The sequence below is a fragment of the Tachyglossus aculeatus genome, chromosome 17 (assembly GCF_015852505.1).
Source record: "Tachyglossus aculeatus isolate mTacAcu1 chromosome 17, mTacAcu1.pri, whole genome shotgun sequence".
NCBI lineage: Eukaryota > Metazoa > Chordata > Mammalia > Monotremata > Tachyglossidae > Tachyglossus > Tachyglossus aculeatus.
In genome coordinates this window covers 9,255,302-9,275,441 of record NC_052082.1, presented here as the reverse complement: position 1 = coordinate 9,275,441, position 20,140 = coordinate 9,255,302, and the positions used below count along the sequence as shown (strand labels likewise).

Here is a 20,140-nt window from a genome sequence, read left to right as displayed (position 1 = left end):
TTCAAGCGGATCGTAAAAATAACCTCGCGTGACTGATGCCGTCCGCGTTTCGATGGTTTAGAGTGCAAGTTAAATAGCCTCTAAAGGCCCGCTCAGCGTTGATAACTGTGCTTGCCTTGAAGATGAAGTGCTTTCTATATCAATAGTTTTATAGGATGTTGATTTAAACTGAATGAGATGTCAATTTATTTCAAGTTTCATTCCAGAGGATGAACCCCCGGACACTGTGTAGTTTTTGATACCTGCCGAATCAACTTTTTTCACCACTTAATTCCCTGTCGGCCGTAGCACGTACATTCGGAAGGACACCTGTCCTTTAATAACAATTGTGGTATTAGGCGCTTACTATGTGCCGAGCACTGTACTGAGTGCCACGGGTAGATCCGAGATAATCGGGTCAGATGCAGTCCCACCAGGGGCTCGCTAAGTAGGAGGGAGATCAGGTGCTGAATCCTCATTTTAAAGATGAGGGAACTTGGGGACAGAGAAGTTGTGATTTGCCGAAGTTCACGCGGGCAAGTGGCAGAGACAGGATTGCATTTGTGACCTTCGTTCGGGCCATTTCTTTCAATTAAATCCCGCCATGACTCTGGTTGTAATTCCAGTCTTAACGGCTTACTTCTGCCAAATCTTTCTCGGGAGAGCCTCTCCGTTAATTAGACGCTAGATCCGGGAGGGGCCTCGGTTTTTTAGCTGTTGGCACATTGTAAATTGAGTGGTATTCGCTGTGCGTTTTTGTGGCCCACTCCCGGATTCCAGATCGTCATTAACGTTGCCCTGTTTCCAACTAGAGGTCTCCCAAAATTCAGTTTGTTAATTTCAAGGTCGTTGGATTTAAGATTAACACAGGCTTGTATTGGCGCCATTTAACAAGGTTTCCGAACTGCATTTGTTTTCTCCGAGCAGTCGGCTAGTGCCTCCTCAGATCTGTACCAGCCATCCGTACGAGGTCACGTTTTCTGCGGGACAGAGCATAGATCTTTTTTTTTTTAATCAGTTGCAGAGCATACAACCACGTGTACAATACATCTGTGAACAGTAAGAGGTTTTGAGGGAGCTGTATAATCAATCAGTGCTATTTTTTGAGCCCTTACTGTGTGCGGAGCTCTGTGTTAAAGTGCTTGGGGGAAGAGTTCAATAAAGTAAGTAGACAAGATCCCTGCCCTCGAGGAGTTTCCAGTCTAGCAGGAGGGACAGGCGTTAAAATAAATTACGGGCAGAGGAAGCAACTCTGGATTAATGGACTAGGTCACAGACTTGGAAGTTGTCTAAGTAGGTCAAATTCCGTTTAATGTTGGCAGGGATCTAAACCTCTTAGTGTATTTGTACAAATTGTAGAGTCACACCTCTCTTTTTGTGAATTTGGAATGTGCTTTCCCTATAGAGATACTGTTTTACCCCCTGTTCTCCTGGTGTGTAGCCCAGTTGTTATAGTCGAGAAGCAGCGTGGCTCAGCGGAAAGAGCCCGGGCTTGGGAGTCAGAGGTCATGAGTTCTAATCCCGGCTCTGCCACTCGTCAGCTGTGTGGCTCTGGGCCAGTCACTTCACTTCTCTGGGCCTCAGGTCCCTCATCTGTACAATGGGGATGAAGACTGTGAGCCCCCCGTGGGACAACCTGATCACCTTGCCTCCTCCCCAGCGCTTAGAACAGTGCTCTGCACATAGTAAGCGCTTAACAAACGCCATCGTTATTATTATTCTTATTAGTCATTTCTTGAAAAGCCTAAGTGGTTACAATTCACCACTTACTGGTGAGGTTGAGAATGACGATGGGACCTCCCGTCCTGAACGAAGGACGCACCACGGTCCGGTAACGAAGACTTCGAGTCCGAGCGCCTGTGCAAAGGAATAGTCGGGGCAGTGGTTTGCGCAGGGCCACTCACACGGTCTCGCTCTTCTGGGACATTTTCCCAGAAGCTGGGGCAGGGGCCACAGCAAGCAAGTAGACGAGCAGCACAGCCCGATGTGAGATGGACGCAAGAATCTGATGTTATGGTGGCATCCGGCCAACGCCGGGCCCTAGGTTAGCGGGCCGTGGTCCCGAGGTAGCCTTGTCCAGTAGTCACTCCGATCTTGGCTGCCCATGTCTGCGGGATAATTTCAGGATTCCTCCCAAGCTCGGCTTCAGTCAGCGGACTTCAGCGCCAGCACGAATTCTGTCCCACCTGGCTGTTCCACACCTCCCTCTCCACCCTTCCCCCGGGTGAGATGGGGTCAGGCTTTGGTCTCGGGAGGATTGATTTCATGAAGCAAGGGAAGCAGCCCCAAAGTTTCTTCAGTAGAATCCTCTCACGCCTGTGGGTACTTTTAGAGTTGCCCGTTGTCGGGACCGTCTATATGTTGCCAACTTGTACTTCCCAAGCGCTTAGTCCAGTGCTCTGCACACAGCAAGCGCTCAATAAATACGATTGAATGAATGGCTACCCTTAAACGGTCTCGGTTGTGTCAGAATGCGTCCTTTGGAGAGAGAAAAGGTCTGGAAATGGGCGAGAGGAGGACAGGGCTTCCTTTGTAGGGAAGTCTGGATTTGTGATTGCCTACCTAGGTAGCTTTGGAAAATAGAGAATTAGTTCCGTTTTTTCAGTGTCTCAGGGGGAGCGGTTAGCCTAACCTAGCATTTTATGTTAAAGATGAACCTATGTGGCGGTTTTCATTCTGAAGAACAAAAGTACTTTCTAAACTTCAAAATGCAGTTTCATAATGCTGTTTGTGATGATTTTTTTCAACAACTTAAAACACAGTGGTTCCATCCTCCTCCGCCCCACTGTACCCTTAAAATAGTGCCCGGGCCGGGCTGGGGGAAAGAAACCAAAGCTAAATGGGACCCACAGTGCCTACCTCCAGACAATCAGAGATAGCGTTTTGACGTTACACAACAGTACTGTTGAGCGGCTCGAGGAATCTGCTGGGGGAATTTCGGTTAGCAGAAGAAAGTTGGCTCTGCGATCTGGCTAGAATGCTAGGGCGTGTTTCACTCTAATTTCAGGGAATAAAGTGTACCGGATCTGTAGACCCCCATCTCCATCCAACCTAATGACTCCAAATGTCTTTCCAGGACACCCCACACTCAGTTTTGTTCACCGGGGGACTCTCCCCAAATGGAGAAATTGGCTCTTCTGTATTTAGTGAACTACAATGATTGGTTCTCCTGCCATTATCTACCAAGAACACCTGAAAAGAAAAAAATTTATGTTAGCAGCTGGTATTCCTTGTGTACATGACGCAGCACACGGGGTCGTTTCCTGTTCATCAAGTCTGCTCGGGTCAGACACTTCCATGTCAAGGGTAGTGGAAGTTTTGATCTGGGGCCTTGCCTATTTGAAATTCTGACTCCAGAAGTTGAAATTTACCCAAGTGCCCGTCAGAGTTCCTTAAACCTGGTTAGTCATAACTCCCAGATCAAATGAGGCTAGGGATTTGGGGAGTCAAGGGAAAGTTTTCCACAGATGAGCTGCTGCTTGGGAAAACGTTTCAGCCTAAATGTGCACCTTTATAAATCTCTACTGCGAAGCACACAACTTTTCAGCTATCAGTGCCCCAAATCTGAACTTAAAAAAAAAATCCCACGGCAGTCTCAGTGTAAAGAGATGGGTTCCAAAAAAGGAGCCGTAAAGATTTTCCGAAAAGTTTCAGGCACCGTGAAGCAGCAGCTGACCTTACCCTTATTAAGTGCAATTATTTTGTTTAACAGCAGTGAGCGGAAGAGCATCTACAATGTCAAACACTCCCACCCACAGTATCGCTACTTCCATCTCCCAGCCTCAGACACCGGCTCCGAGCCCCATCATCTCTCCTTCAGCCATGCTTCCTATCTACCCTGCCATTGATATCGATGCACAGGTAAGCTCCAGTTGGAGGGCGCGGACTTTCAGTAGCACCAACTTTACCCAGTGGACCAAATTTTTCTCCAGCTCTTCCTCCACCCCGGCAAGAGGGTATATAACTTACCAATCATGCCCCCGGTTACTATTCCTTTATCACATTCAAATTCCTTACCACTAGTCAACCGTACGCTGTCACTGGCTCATCATATTCCGATAAGTATATATTCTGATGCTTCTAAAATATTTAGGTAGGTCGACTCTACCTGATTCCATCAAATAATCCCCATGTACATTTTGGGCAGGCTGAGTTGCGTTTCTTTCCGGTTTTGTTCTTAAATCTTCGGGTGGTTTGAGTTCCTCTTTCAGACCACCCCCTCGGGAAAGATCGTCAGAACCAGTCATTTTATAGTGAGTGTAAGATTTCCAAACACATTATAACTTTTCATTTTAAGATTCTAAAACTCAAAGGAAAGGAAACGACACATTATAACTTTTTTCATTTTAAAATTCTAAAGCTCATCTTCAAGGAAAGGAAACGTGTGGAGTGCAAATCAATATTTTGAAGGTGAATTTAAATGGAGCCATTGCTTTTTATTTTCCAGTTCAGCAGCAGTCAACTATTTAAAATCCTGAAAAAAAAATTTTTTTTGAAAGAAATGTGAGCCGCTTTCAGATTGAAACCCCCTAATTTGGCGAGGCTTATGTTGTAACGTGGGAATCATCAACCGAATGCTAAATATTTTGGCAACTAAACCATCTCTTAACGTTTTATATTCAAATGGTTTACAGTATGTTCAGCTTTTAATTGCAGTAGTTAAGACACATCCAATAAAGGGAAGAGAAAAACACCGTGGAAAATCCTGGTGGTAGAAGATCCATTGAGTTGTGAATGTTCCCACTGACAACTTTAATACCGGCACATCAATTTGAGTTGTAAAGGAAAATTCTTACTGTGAACCTACATCCCCTGCAAGGAGCTTGCTAATCTCTGCCCTGGCACGCTCTCCTTTGGCTCATAATAAGTTTTTCTAAGAGCACCAGGGGAACTTCAATTTCATGCTAAAGCAGGTAGAAATCACCTGGTACTGAATTCATTCATTCAGTCGTATTTACTGAGCGCTTACTGTGTGCAGAACACTGTACTAAGCGCTTGGGGAAGTACAAGTTGGCAACATATAGAGACGGTCCCTACCCAACAGTGGGCTCACAGTCTCTGTAGGCCTCCTTTTGTGCTCCCAGGTTTGGTCTGTAATTTGCAAAGGAAACCTGGAGAATATGGAGACAGCCTCAAAGAACAATCAGTCAATGTTGCTCACCCTTTTTTTTCTTTTTAAATTTATGGTATTCATTAAGCACTTTACTATATGCCGGGCACAAGCTGATCAGTTTGGATACAGTCCCTCCCCAACGTGGGGCTCACAGTCTAAATCCCCATTTCATAGATGAGGAAATTGAGGGCCAGAGAAGTTAAGGAAGCGGCTCAAATTCACACAGCAGACAAGTGGCAGAGCTAGGATTAGAATCAGGCACTTCAGAGTCCAAGGCCCACGCTCTATCCGCTATCCCATACTATTTCCCACGAGCACTCTAATAAGGATTGAATTTCAGTTTGGAAAGATATTCTCAAAACACAAACCCAAGTCCGTCTCCACCCCCTCCCCTCCACCGCTTTTTCGTCTTTATTGTGGAGCTGGAACAACGGCTCATTACCCTATCAGGGAAGTAATTTAGCGTGACTTAAAATCACTCCCAAAATCACATCACCTCAAAGAGCAGTAGCAACACCCCTGGATAATACTAAAGAAAAACGTTTAGTCAGGTAGTTAATACGTAGTCGTTATAAAGCACCTACCGTGCGCAGAGTGCTGTACTAAGTGCTGGGAGAAAATACTCGGGTGGGAATTAAACCTAATCCAAGTCCCTCATGGAGTTTACGAGACTTGTTCCTGTCTTGGAAAAATATAAAAGCAAAAGGGGAGGGAGTCATTCTAATCTATTAGTCCCCGGTTTTCCTTGGCTCTACTAAAATCTAGCCCCAACACTAGTTGTCCAAGAATACATCTCAGTACAACGTGGACTAGGTTGCAGTGTCACTCCATGAAGGTGAGCCAGCCTTGTTCATCCCAGGTTTACATCAGGGCCAGAGAGTTCCCCACTAGGGTTCAAGTGGCCCAAAATAATAGGTCATTTCTGATTTATTAGCTCTTTGAAGTATGTTTTCTCTCCGTTCCCATATCCCCCTTCAAATCCCTTCCCCTATTTGCCCCCGCTCTCAAAATGAGAAATCCGCCGATTTCTATGAGTAGTTTGGGGGCAGATCCCAGCTCTCTTCCCTTAAGAACATTAATCGTGCCCTTACTGGGTCTGATCACTGGACCGTCCAACTTTAAATTCGAAATCAGGTTGTTGCAGCAGGCTTCTTGGAGAAACTGTTTACACTCCGTGACAGCAGTTCTAGTGTCCAGGGGACAGACCGTGTAAATTTAACCTCTACTCCCCCGATTTTTCCGTCCACAAATTCATCCAGATTCCTCTTGAACCTGTTAAGAATGTAAGTGCTCAGATCTTGGAGTCCAGCACAACACCCCAGAACGGTGGATTGCGGGGGTTGCGGGGGGGGGGTCCTATCGATGATAGGATTTCCGTGTTAAAATTGAAGTAGCCATAGCCAAGTGTGCATTTTCCCCTCTCTCCCTCACTCCTTATAAAACGTACCAAAATGTGAGCTCTTAAGTTTATGTATGAGGATTTTTTTAAAATAATCGTACACACTATCAGGAAAAAAATATTTTGATTTTATTTTAACTCTCCTGTTGCAGAAAACGTAATTGGCTAAAGAATATCCCTTTGTGGGGAATAATTTCTTCTTTTTGTACAAGGTTTTTGAAGGGGGGGTGGTTTCTAACAAATGTCTCTACGGATGCTAAGAGTGTGGTTCATTGTGGAGGTGGAAACCTTGTGAATTTCATGAAAGGCATGTTTTTTACGTTTTTGTTTTTGCAGACCGAGAGCAATCATGACACAGCACTGACCCTTGCCTGTGCTGGTGGCCATGAAGAACTGGTACAAACACTTCTAGAGAGAGGAGCTAGTATTGAGCATAGAGACAAGAAAGGTGGGATTTAAATTTATTTTTTACATAGTAAAAGGTAGTTTTAAAACAATCCTGCTTTGCTGAGGAGAAACCCTGACAGTCTCGGGCCGTTTCACACAGTTAAAAGCATGGGACGTATTTTGTGGCAGTGCTCAAAGTGTACTGATGGCCCCCTTGTTTTTCCAGGTTTTACTCCACTTATCTTAGCTGCTACTGCCGGCCACGTTGGCGTCGTGGAAATCCTGCTGGATAACGGGGCAGACATTGAAGCCCAGTCGGAGAGAACGAAGGATACGCCCCTATCTCTGGCTTGTTCTGGGGGACGACAAGAGGCAAGTTCCTGATTCCGGACTTGTGTGCTTCGTGTAACTTTTTAGACCTTGACGATCGTGGGTTTGAACTTGAAACTTTCCGTCACCGGGAATTCTCAGGCAGCCTCAGAATTCAGCCCTTCTGAAGCGCTAACCTTGGAAGTATACTTTTCTCGTGAGGGAATTCCTGAAGGTTTTGTCTTCATCTGCCAAATAAGAATCCCGAATGTAACGAGATGGAGGGCACTGACTCCATCAGTCTTGCTGTGGCGGAGTTAGTGTAACCCAATCCTGCTTGGATTGGGAGTCCTTGGGCAAGGGGATAGTTGGCGGGGAAGCCAGGGCCCTCACTGCGGTCGTGGCACGGGAAAAGCACGGCTCCCAAGGAACTGGTGGGCGTAGAAGAAACGGGAAGTGGATTGGGGTGCAGCTGGAAGTGGAAGGGGAGAATGTTGGAAGGAGAAGGGGGCATGAAACATCCTCCCGCGCGTATCTCACATCTCTCCGTCACCACTCTGTGCCCCACACTTGTCACTCTCTACTTCCCTGAGCATTCCTCGCTGCCAGCCTGGAGGAATCCTGAAGCTATGCAGCAGATGGTAGGGTAGAAATACGTTAAGTCTTGTGGGAAAGAGTCGGTCCCAAGCAATTTGCCAGCCGAGGGCTCTCGTCCCGAGAGAGCTTGTTAAAACCAGAGCGAGCGCTCTGAGGCCTTCGGTTAGCCCGCGATCCCTCGGGAGCTGGGCCCTCGCGGCCTGGTCTCGCCAGCACAGAATGATCGCCCATCAAGCCGGCCTCCGTTTCAGGCAGACGTTCCCGCTGGCTCCCAACCAGAAGTGGCTGAAAGAAGGCTTCCGTGGGTCTCACAGGGCAACTTACAGCACCGCACACACTGACTGTAGTACACGAGGCCGACTGGCACTGGCAGATGCCATCCTTGGAGAGGCGGAGGCAGGGACCCGCGTGAGGTTTCGAACCAGGTTCGGCGATCATCTGAAATCCCGCCGTAGATCCAGACGTCAATAGGTCCTCTAGGCAGTGAGCCCACTGTCGGGTAGGGACCGTCTCTATATGTTGCCAACTTGTACTTCCCAAGCGCTTAGTCCAGTGCTCTGCACACAGTAAGCGCTCAATAAATACGATTGAATGAATAGAAGCTTCAGGTGGGAATGAGAAGCAGCGTGGCTCAGGGGAAAGAGCCCGGGCTTTGGAGTGAGAGGTCTTGGGTTCAAATCCCGGCTCCACCACTTGTCAGCTTTGTGACTTTGGGCAAGCCGCTTCACTTCTCTGGGCCTCAGTTCCCTCATCTGTAAAATGGGGATGAAGACTGTGAGCACCCCCCGTGGGACAACCTGATCACCTTGTAACCTCCCCAGTGCTTAGAACAGTGCTTTGCACATAGTAAGCGCTTAATAAATGCCATAAGAAAAAGATGAGCCTCTTCCCATTGCTTAACTCAGCAGGTAAGGGCACGGTAAAATATCAGGGGGATCCCGAGATGGGGTCCGTGCCTTAATTCTTCCTGCCACAAAGGAATTAGCCAGGGATATCATTATAGCATATTCTCATACACAAGGCTTGGGGTTTTTTCCCCAAACCTAATTGGAATTGGCTTCTGTTGCTCTAGCAAGTAATGGCCCCTTTAGTTCTATACAACAGAAACAGTGTAACTTGTGGGTGGGGGAATCCTGTACTGAACTAAAGTGTACTGTAACTGTACTAAAATGGGGATTAAGACTGTGAGCCCCCCGTGGGACAACCTGATCACCTTGTAACATCCCCAGCGTTTAGAACAGTGTTTTGCACATAGTAAGCGCTTAATAAATGCCATTATTGTTATTATTATTATTATTATTCCCTGAAGTGGGTATGGGACAAGGCAAGCAAGGCTGTTGTCTTCCGACTGACGTTGCCTGTCCGTCCACCTTCCATAGAGTGTCTTTCGTTGGGAGGCCCTGCAGTTGGAAAGAAAAAGGCACAGCCTTCTATACTGTGAGCCCGCTGTTGGGTAGAGACCGTCTCTATATGTTGCCAACTTGTACTTCCCAAGCGCTTAATACAGTGCTCTGCACACAGTAAGCGCTCAATAAATACGACTGAATGAATGAAAAAGGCACTGCCTTGCCCAGTTTCACAGTAGTGATATTTGAGTTTGTTGGCGAGAAGCTACACCTCTGAATATCAACGGCAGGTCATTGCGAAAGCAATCATTCTCTCTCCTGTAACTTTCCAGGTGGTGGAGCTACTGTTGACCCGAGGAGCGAATAAAGAACACAGAAATGTTTCTGATTACACGCCTTTAAGTCTTGCGGCTTCCGGCGGCTACGTGAACATCATCAAAATACTGCTCAATGCCGGCGCAGAGATTAATTCCAGGCAAGTGATGTTCTCACTCTACAATGTTCATCAGCAGTTTCTACCCGGCAAAGCCCCCGGTTTTCACTGGAGATGTAGAAGCGGTGGACGCCAGTCTCTAGTTTTGAATGAGCCGTCGTTTGAAGGGTCTGGAGATTACTTCTATTCGCTTCACCCTCATTTAGGCCCCCCGTTTTCAGTTGACTATCTGCCGAGCCATCCAGCTCCCCATCCAGTTGCAAGCCCCTAGCGAGCAGGCGTCGTGCCTTTTATTTCCGTTGATCTCCCCTAAGTCCTCAGAACAGTGCTCTGCTCGATGCATACCGTTGATGGCCTCTTTTGACAAGACAATCGTGTTCTCCCGTGCTTTTTCAAAAAGCAAAAATACGGTGGGCGGGAGAGTCAGTCTACCCGTGGGTGGCAAGCCCGGGAGGGTTTTGTACTGAAAATTGGGTCGTCGCGGGCACGGGTCTTGTGTTTTGTGGATCTTAGGCTGGTGTAGGTCTGTGATGGGAAGAGGGATTCCTCCCCTTGTGCCCGTCTCCTCTTCTTCCCCACCCCCTGGGCACACACAAGTCAGCCCGTCTCTTTATTGAGCGCTTACTGTTTGCAGAGCACTGTACTAAGGGCTGGGGAGAGAACAATAAGCAGCGTGGCTCAGTGGAAAGAGCCCGGGCTTTGGATATATGTATATATATGTATACATATATACACTTGTATATATGTATATATGTTTGTACATATTTATTACTCTATTTATTCATTTCTTTATTTTACTTGTACGTATCTATTCTATTTATTTTGTTAGTATATTTGGTTTTGTCTCCCCCTTCTAGACTGTGAGCCCACTGTTGGGTAGGGACTGTCTCTATATGTTGCCAATTTGTACTTCCCAAGCGCTTAGTACAGTGCTCTGCACACAGTAAGCGCTCAATAAATACGATTGATGATGATGATGATGATGGAGTCAGAGGTCATGGGTTCAAATCCCAGCTCTGCCAGTTGTCAGCTGGGTGACTTTGGGCAAGTCACTTCACTTCTCTGGGCCTCAGTTACCTCATCTGGAAAATCGGAATTAAGACTCTGAGCCCCCTGATTGCCTTGTAACCTCCCCGGTACCTAGAACAGTACCCTGCACATAGTAAGTGCTTAATAAATGCCATTATTATTATTATTATTACTGTACTCCCCCAAGTACTTACGACAGTGCCCTGCACACAGGATGTGCTCAGTAAATATTGCAAGTGTCTTGAAGATCGAATGAACCCACATTTTTCTGGAGAAGCAGCGTGGCTCAGTGGAAAGAGCCCGGGCTTTGGAGTCAGAGGTCATGGGTTCAGATCCAGGCTCTACCACTTGTCAGCTCTGTGACTTTGGGCAAGTCAGTTCTCTGTGCCTGTTACCTCATCTGGAAAATGGGGATGAAGACTGTGAGCCCCCCGTGGGACAACCAGATCACCTTGCAACCTCCCCAGCGCTTTGAACAGTGCTTTGTGCGTAGTAAGCGCTTAACAAATGCCATCATTATTTATTTATTTTACAATATAATAAGCAGGCACATTCCCTGCCCACAACGAGCCTTTGCGCATGGAGTGCAATGGGATGCCCTTCCTCTGGCCCTTAAAAGAAAATGAGGCCTATCACCACATTGTGGCAGCGGGGGATGTGATAGGGCCCAGTTTTTGGAGATTCTCCCATGGGTGTAGCTCTCTTTACTCTCCCTGTACCGGCTCTTCGACAGGCCCTAGAGAGGAATTTCAAGGAGGAGCAGACCAGATAGCATTGGGGACTGATCGTCTGTTTAAAGCAGACACGGACCCTACTCCTTACAGATGGGCCGTATCGTGAGGGTGGAGGGGGGGATTAATTATTCAGGGAACGGAAATGGCGTTCATGTGAACCTCAGTTGGTGGAAAAGTGAGAAGCAGCATGGCCTAGTGGATCCAGCATCTTATCGGAAGGGCAGGGTCCCAATGCCGGCTCCAACACCTATCTGCTGGTTCACCAAGGGCAAGTCAGTTAACTTCTCTGTTGTCTCAGTTACCTCATCTGTAAAGTCAATCAATCAATCAATCAATCGTATTTATTGAGCGCTTACTGTGTGCAGAGCACTGTACTAAGCGCTTGGGAAGTACAAGTTGGCAACATATAAAATAATAATAATAATGTCATTTATATGTTATATGTTGCCAACTTGTACTTCCCAAGCGCTTAGTACAGTGCTCTGCACACAGTAAGCGCTCAATAAATACGATTGATTGATTGATTAAGCGTTTACTGTGTGCAAAGCACTGCTCTAAGCGCTGGGGAGGTTACAAGGTGATCAGGTTGTCCCACGGGGGGGCTCACAGTCTTCATCCCCATTTTCCAGATGAGGTAACTGAGGCCCAGAGAAGTGAAGTGACTTGCCCAAAGTCACCCAGCGGACAATTGGCGGAGCCGGGATTTGAACCCATGACCTCTGACTCCAAAGCCCGGGCTCTTTCCACGGAGCCACGCTGCTTCTCTCATGGGGATTAAGACCGTGAGCCCCATGTGGGACATAAGCGCTTAGTATAGTGCAAGCGCTTAGTACAGTGCTCTGCACACAGTAAGCGCTCAATAAATACGATTGATGGTGATGAACTGGGTCCAACTTGATTTGCTTCTATCTACCCCAGCGCTTAGCGCAGTGCCCAGCACATAGTAAGCGCTTAACAAATACCATTAAAAAAGAGATGAAAAAGGTGGTAACAGAGGGGGCAGACCGAAGTTGATTTTCCCCCTGCAGTTTTTGAAGGAATATTTGTAGTGCCTTCGGGACTTCCAAACAGGAGACAGCCTAGGGCTTGATAGATTTATTCTGTCACCTTTTCATATTTGGTGTGCATAATCTTTTGGTGTCTTTTTTTCCCCCCCCCGTTTCAGAACTGGTAGCAAACTGGGCATTTCTCCTTTAATGTTGGCAGCCATGAATGGGCACACAGCTGCCGTTAAGCTATTATTGGACATGGGGTCTGACATCAATGCTCAGATAGAGACGAATCGCAACACTGCCCTTACCTTGGCCTGCTTTCAAGGAAGAACTGAAGTGGTCAGTCTACTCCTTGACAGGAAAGCTAACGTGGAACACAGAGCTAAGGTAAGGACGATGAAGAGCTCCCGTGTGGCTAGATTTTTTTCCGCTTTGCAATTTTTGACCCATCCCGGGGGGCGTTAACGTGTGGAGCGCTTTCTTTTTTTTTTTGTTCTCCAAGTTTTTGAATTTTAACTCTCCCATTCCCCCAGACTGGCCTCACGCCACTGATGGAAGCTGCTTCCGGAGGGTACGCAGAAGTGGGCCGGGTTCTTCTGGACAAAGGCGCCGATGTAAACGCCCCTCCGGTGCCCTCCTCCAGAGACACCGCCCTGACCATCGCAGCCGATAAGGGCCACTACAAATTCTGTGAGCTGCTTATCAGCAGGTAAGCCGGTCGAAGGCACTGTTTGCTTTGGCCAAGACGGAGGGGCCACCCCCGCAGCTTACAGATGAGCCCCCTCTTCCTCCTAAGGGCCGGGAACATTGTTAGGCTACCGAGAGGGAAGACGAGAAGAGCCGTGGCTGCCACGGCCCTTTGTCGTGCCCACCCTGAGGAGACGGCTGCTGGCGGAGAACAGCAAATTTTCCTCTGTCGTTCCCTTTCTCTCCTTCCTTTCCACCTCTAACCACTCTACCACCATCACTACTACCGGCGAAGCAGCGTGTCTCAGTGGCAAGAGGGCTTTGGAGTCAGAGGTCATGGGGTTCTAATCCCGGCTCCGCCGCGTGTCAGCTGGGTGACCCTGGGCAAGTCACTGGACTCCTCTGTGCCTCAGTTGCCTCACCTGAAAAACGGGGACTAAGGCTGTGAGCCCCCCGTGGGACAACCTGATAATCTTGTATCCTCCCCAGCGCTTAGAACGGTGCCTGGCACGTAGTAAGCGCTTAATAAATGCCATCATTATAATTATTATCATCCTGCTGCCCTTTAGTCCGTTCCTGGTGGCTACTTTGGAGTCAGTTCATTCATTCAGTCATTCGTTCATATATTGAGCGCTTACTGTGTGCAGAGCACTGTACTAAGCGCTTGGGAAGTACAAGTTGGCAACATATAGAGACGGTCCCAATGCTTACTGTGTGCAGAGCACTGTACTGAGCACTTGGGAAGTAAAGTTGGCAACATATAGAGACGTCCCTACCCAGCAACGGGCTCACAGTCTAGAAGGGGGAGACAGACAACAAAACAAAACATGTAGACAGGTGTCAAAATCATTGGAATAAATGGAATATCAATATATACATATAGATAGAATAAATAATGATGGTATTTGTTAAGCGCTTACTATATGCAAAGCACTGTTCTAAGCGCTGGGGAGGTTACAAGGTGATCAGGTTGTCCCATGGGGGGCTCACAGTCTTCATCCCCATTTTACAGACGAGGGAACTGAGGCCCAGAGAAGGGAAGTGACTTGCCCAAAGTCACCCAGCTGACAATTGGCAGAGCTGGGATTTGAACCCGTGACCTCTGATTCCAAAGCCTGGGCTCTTTCCACTGAGCCACGCTGCTTCAAAGCCTGAAGCCTCTGGTCATCTAAGAACAGCCTCAGGAGAGCCCAGCAAAGTCCACCACACCGAGCAGGCCGGCCCCCGGGATCCTTCACGGTCACCTTCGTTCATTCATTCATTAAATCGTATTTATTGGGCGCTTACTGTGTGCAGAGCACTGTACTAAGCACTTGGGAAGTCCAAGTTGGCAACATATAGAGACGGTCCCTACCCAACAGCGGGCTCACAGTCTAGAAGGGGGAGACAGAGAACAGAACAAAACATATTAACAAAATAAAATAGAATAAATATGCCCAGGGGTAGTCGTCGGAGCAGTGAATCACGGCTGGGCACCCGGGGTGAATCCAGCCTCACTTCTAGACTGTGAGCCCGCTGTTGGGTAGGGACCATCTCTATAGGTTGCCAACTTGTACTTCCCAAGCGCTTAGTACAGTGCTCTGCACACAGTAAGCTCTCAATAAATACGATTGATTGATTGATTTCCTTGCCGTTAGCCAGCGCGAGAGATCCGGGAACCAACAATAAGCTAGCAGCTGAAGCCTTCGGGCACCGTTCAGAAATATCCCCGGCCAAGGGAGGAGCTCAGCCACGCATCGTAAAATTGTGGGTGCGGACGAACAGTGTTTTCCTTCTGTCTAGCCATGGTCTCGTAATGTAGCCTGGCCAGGTTCCTCAGTCTTTCTTTTCCCTCGGTGGTACTAGAAGACTTCTTGTAATGGAAAGCAGCGGAGCGAGAACACAGGCTCGGGAGTCAGAGGCCGTGGGTTCTAATCCCGGCTCCACCACTTGTCTGCTGTGAGACCTTGGACAAGTCACTTAACTTCTCTGGGCCTCAGTTGCCTTATCTGGAAAGTGGGGATTAAGACGGAGCCCCACGTGGGACAATCTGATTACCTTTTATCTAACCCAGTGCTTACAACAGTGGTGGCCTTCCCAGACTGAGCCCCCTCCTTCGTCTCCCCCTCCTTCCCCTCTCCATCCCTCCGGCCTTACCTCCCTCCCTTCCCCACAGCACCTGTATATATATGTTTGTACGGATTTATTACTCTATTTATTTTACTTGTACATGTTTATTCTACCTATTTTATTTTGTTAATATGTTTTGTTTTGTTCTCTGTCTCCCCCTTCTAGACTGTGAGCCCACTGTTGGGTAGGGACCGTCTCTATATGTTGCCAACTTGGACTTCCCAAGCGCTTAGTACAGTGCTCTGCACACAGTAAGCGCTCAATAAATACGATTGAATGAATGAATGAATGAAAGTAAGCGCTTAACAAACACTATTCATTCATTCAATCGTATTTATCGAGCGCTTACTGCGTGCAGAGCCTGGACTAAGCGCTTGGAAAGTACAATTTGGCAACAAGGACAATCCCTACCCAACAACAGGCTTATTATTATTATTAATGGTTAATTTTTCATACACTCAAAGACAGTTACTAAGTCCTCTGCCGGCTTCTCTTCTCTGCAGCCTAAAATGAGACTCTTCACCTTTTCTCGATCAGTCAGTCCTACTGTGGCAGAGCACTGAGCTAAGCACCTGGGAAAGGAAAAAGAGAATTACTTAGACATAGGCCCTTCTCACAGCCATAACAACACAGTTATGTAGCCTTGTTCCCGTTTTTCAACAAAGTACAGGTGCCGCAAGCAAACAAACAAAATAACAACTTGTGGGTTTGAAATATACCAAAGGCAACAATTTTTTTTTTTAATCAGGTTTTTTTTCCTTCTGTGCATTGTTCCCTGTAGACTATAAGCCCCCTCTAAACTGTAAACTTATGGGCAGGGAACACGTCAACCATCTCTGTTGCATTTTACTCGGTCCGTAGCAATACAGTTATGTAGCCTTGTCCCTGTTTTTCAACAAAGTACAGATGCCACATGCAAACAAACAAAATAACAACTTGTGGGTTTTAAATATACCAAAGGCACAATTTTTTTTTAATCAGGTTTTTTTTTCCTTCTGTGCATTGTTCCCTGTAGACTATAAGCCCCCTCTAAACTATAAACTTATGGGCAGGGAACACATCAACCATCTCTGTTGCATTTTACTCTGTTGGTCCGTAACAACACAGTTAGGTAGCCTTGTCCCCGTTTTTCAACAAAGTACAGGTGCTGCAGGCAAACAAACAAAATAACAACTTGTGGGTTTTAAATATACCAAAGGCACAATTTTTTTTTTTTAATCAGGCTTTTTTTTCCCTCTGTGCATTGTTCCCTGTAGACTATAAGCCCCCTCTAAACTGTAAACTTATGGGCAGGGAGCACGTCAATCACCTCTGTTGCATTTTACTCTGTTGGTCCATAACAACACAGTTATGTAGCCTTGTCCTCGTTTTTCAACAAAGTACAGATGCCACAGGCAAACAAAATAACAACTTGTGGGTTTTAAATATACCAAAGGCACAATTTTTTTTTTTTTAATCAGGCTTTTTTTTCCTTCTGTGCATTGTTCCCTGTAGACTATAAGCCCCCTCTAAACTATAAATTTATGGGCAGGGAACACGTCAACCATCTCTGTTGCATTTTACTCTGTTGGTCCGTAACAACAGTTCTGTAGCCTTGTCCCCGTTTTTCAACAAAGTACAGATGCCGCAAGCAAACAAACAAAATAACAACTTTGTGGGTTTTAAATATACCAAAGGCAACAAATTTTTTTTAAATCAGGTTTTTTTTCCTTCTGTGCATTGTTCCCTGTAGACTATAAGCCCCCTCTAAACTATAAACTTTTATAAACTTTTAGACTGTGAGCCCACTGTTGGGTAGGGACTGTCTCTATATGTTGCCAATTTGTACTTCCCAAGCGCTTAGTACAGTGCTCTGCACATAGTAAGCGCTCAATAAATACGATTGATGATGATAAACTTGTGGGCAGGGAACACATCAACCATCTCTGTTGCATTTTACTCTGTTGGTCCGTAACAACACAGTTCTGTAGCCTTGTCCCCGTTTTTCAACAAAGTACAGATGCCACAAGCAAACAAACAAAATAACAACTTGTGGGTTTGAAATATACCAAAGGCAACAATTTTTTTAATCAGTTTTTTTTTTTTCCTTCTGTGCCTTGTTCCCTGTAGACTGTAAGCCCCTTCTAAACTGTAAACTTATGGGCAGGGAACACATCAACCATCTCTGTCGCATTTTACTCTGTTGGTCAGTTAGTAGTATGGTTCAGTGCCCTTCCCCACAGCACCTGTATATATGTATATATGCTTGTACATATTTATTACTCTATTTATTTATTTATTTTACTTGTACATATCTATTCTATTTATTTTATTTTGTTAGTATGTTTGGCTTTGTTCTCTATCTCCCCCTTCTAGACTGTGAGCCCACTGTTGGGTAGGGATTGTCTCTATATGTTGCCAATTTGTACTTCCCAAGTGCTTAATACAGTGCTCTGCACATAGTAAGTGCTCAATAAATACGATTGATGATGATGATGATTGATTGAGCACTTGGTGTGTGCAGAACACAATACTGAGTGCTCCAGAGAGAACAATAAAATAGACACGTTCCCTGCCCAAGACAAGCTTCAGTCTCCCAAGGGCTTAGTACAATGTTCTGCACACAGTGAGTGTGGGGCAGGGACTGGTCAAACCTGATTACCTCGTAGCACTCCTGGAACATAACTCTTAACAAATATCATAATTGTTATCTACCCCGGCGGTTAGATCAGTGCTTGGCACATAATAATAATAATAATAATGGTATTTGAGCACTTACTATATGCAAAGCACTGTTCTAAGTGCTGTAAGTGCTTAACATGTACCACTATTATTATTAATATAATGATAAACACCATTAATTGCTACTGATGGGGAGATCCTATTCACCACCCTAAGGTATCTGCTGCTTGGAACAGTGCGTGGCAATCAATCAATCAATCGTATTTATTGAGCGCTTCCTGTGTGCAGAGCACTGTACTAAGCGCTTGGGAAGTACAAGTTGGCAACATAAGTCCTGGCACATAGTAAGCGCTTAACAAATGCCATTATTATTATTATTCATTGATTATAGCATAAGGCCCTTGAGGGCAGGGATCATGGTAACCAACTCTATCATATCATAGAGAAGCAGCGTGGCTCTGTGGAAGGAGCCTGGGCTTTGGAGTGAGAGGTCACGGGTTCAAATCCCGGCCCCGCCACTTGTCAGCTGGGTGACTTTGGGCAAGTCACGTCACTTCTCTGGGCCTCAGTTCCCTCACCTGTAAAATGGGGGTTAAGACCGTGAGCCCCCCCGTGGGACAACCCGATCACCTTGTAACCTGCCCAGTGCGTTGCCCACAGTAAGCGCTTAATAAATGCCATCATCATTATTATTATTATCAATCAATCATATTGAGCGCTTACTGTGTGCAGAGCACTGTACTCAGCGCTTGGGAAGTACAAGTTGGCAACATACAGAGACGGTCCCTACCCAACAGTGGGCTCATACTCTCCCAGGTGCCTAGTACAGTACCCTGTGTGCAGCAGGTGCTTAATAAATACCGCAGATGGATTGATTTCTTTTTTTTTTTCTTTCCCCCGCCCCGTCCCGTTTCCAGGGGAGCCCACATCGACGTCCGGAACAAGAAAGGCAACACCCCGCTGTGGCTGGCGGCGAACGGGGGGCACCTCGATGTGGTCCAGCTGCTGGTCCAGGCGGGCGCGGACGTCGACGCCGCCGACAACCGGAAGATAACACCGCTTATGGCGGCTTTTAGAAAGGTAGCCTGGCCTCCTCCTTTTCCGCTCTTGGGGGTCCTTTCCCCCCTTGCCCCGTTTGCTTGGGCTTAATATATAGATAAGTTGTTCTGACCAATTATTCCTTTCCTCTTTCTTTCTTTGAGGTTGGATTAAAAAGCCTGCTGAATTGCATCTCCCCCCCCCACCCTGAATGGGTTTGTTTTTTGCCTTCATAAAACTTCTGTTTTTACTACCGTCTTCTGAGTGTCATAGAAGAATCGCATTTTCCCCAGTTGATTCATTCATTCGATTGTATTTATTGAGCGCTTACTGCAGGCAGAGCACTGGACTAGGCGCTTGGGAAGTACAAGTCGACAACATATTACTCTAGTTATTTTACTTGTACATATTCTATTTATTTTGTTAATATGTTTGGTTTTGTTCTCTGTCTCCCCCTTCTAATAATAATAATAATAATAATGATGACATTTGTGAAGCGCTTACTATGTGCAAAGCACTGTTCTAAGCGCTGGGATTTATTACTCTAGTTATTTATTTTACTTGTACATATCTATTCTATTTATTTTATTTTGTTAAGTAGGTTTGGTTTTGTTGTCTGTCTCCCCCTTTTAGACTGTGAGCCCACTGTTGGGTAGGGACCGTCTCTATATGTTGCCAACTTGTACTTCCCAAGCGCTTAGTACAGTGCTCTGCACATAGTAAGCGCTCAATAAATGCGATTGATGATGATGATTTTATTTTGTTAATATGTTTGGTTTTGTTCTCTGTCTCCCCCTTCTAATAATAATAATAATAATGATGACATTTGTTAAGCGCTTACTATGTGCAAAGCACTGTTCTAAGCGCTGGGGGGGATACAAGGTGATTAAGTTGTTACACGGGGGGCTCACAGTCTTAATCCCCATTTTTCAGATGAGGTAACTGAGGCTCAGAGAAGTTAATTGACTTGCCCAAGGTGTCACAGCAGACATGTGGTGGAGCCGGGATTCGAACCCATGACCTCTGACTCCAAAGCCCGTGCTCTTTCCACTGAGCCATGCTGCTTCTGGACTGTGAGCCCACTGTTGGGTAGGGACCGTCTCTATATGTTGCCAACTTGTACTTCCCAAGCGCTTAGTACAGTGCTTTGCACACAGTAAGCGCTCAATAAATACGATTGATTGATTGATTGATTGACTCTACCCAACAGCGGGCTCACAGCCTAGAAGGGGGAGACAGGTGACAAAACAAAACATGTGGACGGGTGTCCACATGTCAGGTCGTCAGAACAAATAGAATTAAAGCTAAATGCACATCATTAACATTT

At 46.3% G+C, this 20,140-nt stretch overlaps 1 protein-coding gene across 1 annotated transcript in view; it reads left to right on the top strand.

Annotated features, from left to right (window-relative positions):
- Positions 1-20,140, top strand: part of ANKRD17 (ankyrin repeat domain 17) — a 119,591-nt gene that overhangs the window by 60,773 nt on the left and 38,678 nt on the right. The window contains 7 exon segments of the mRNA XM_038759530.1: positions 3,692-3,840; positions 6,828-6,939; positions 7,105-7,250; positions 9,463-9,605; positions 12,492-12,705; positions 12,852-13,027; positions 18,693-18,855. Of these exon segments, the coding sequence (XP_038615458.1) occupies positions 3,692-3,840; positions 6,828-6,939; positions 7,105-7,250; positions 9,463-9,605; positions 12,492-12,705; positions 12,852-13,027; positions 18,693-18,855 (1,103 nt within the window).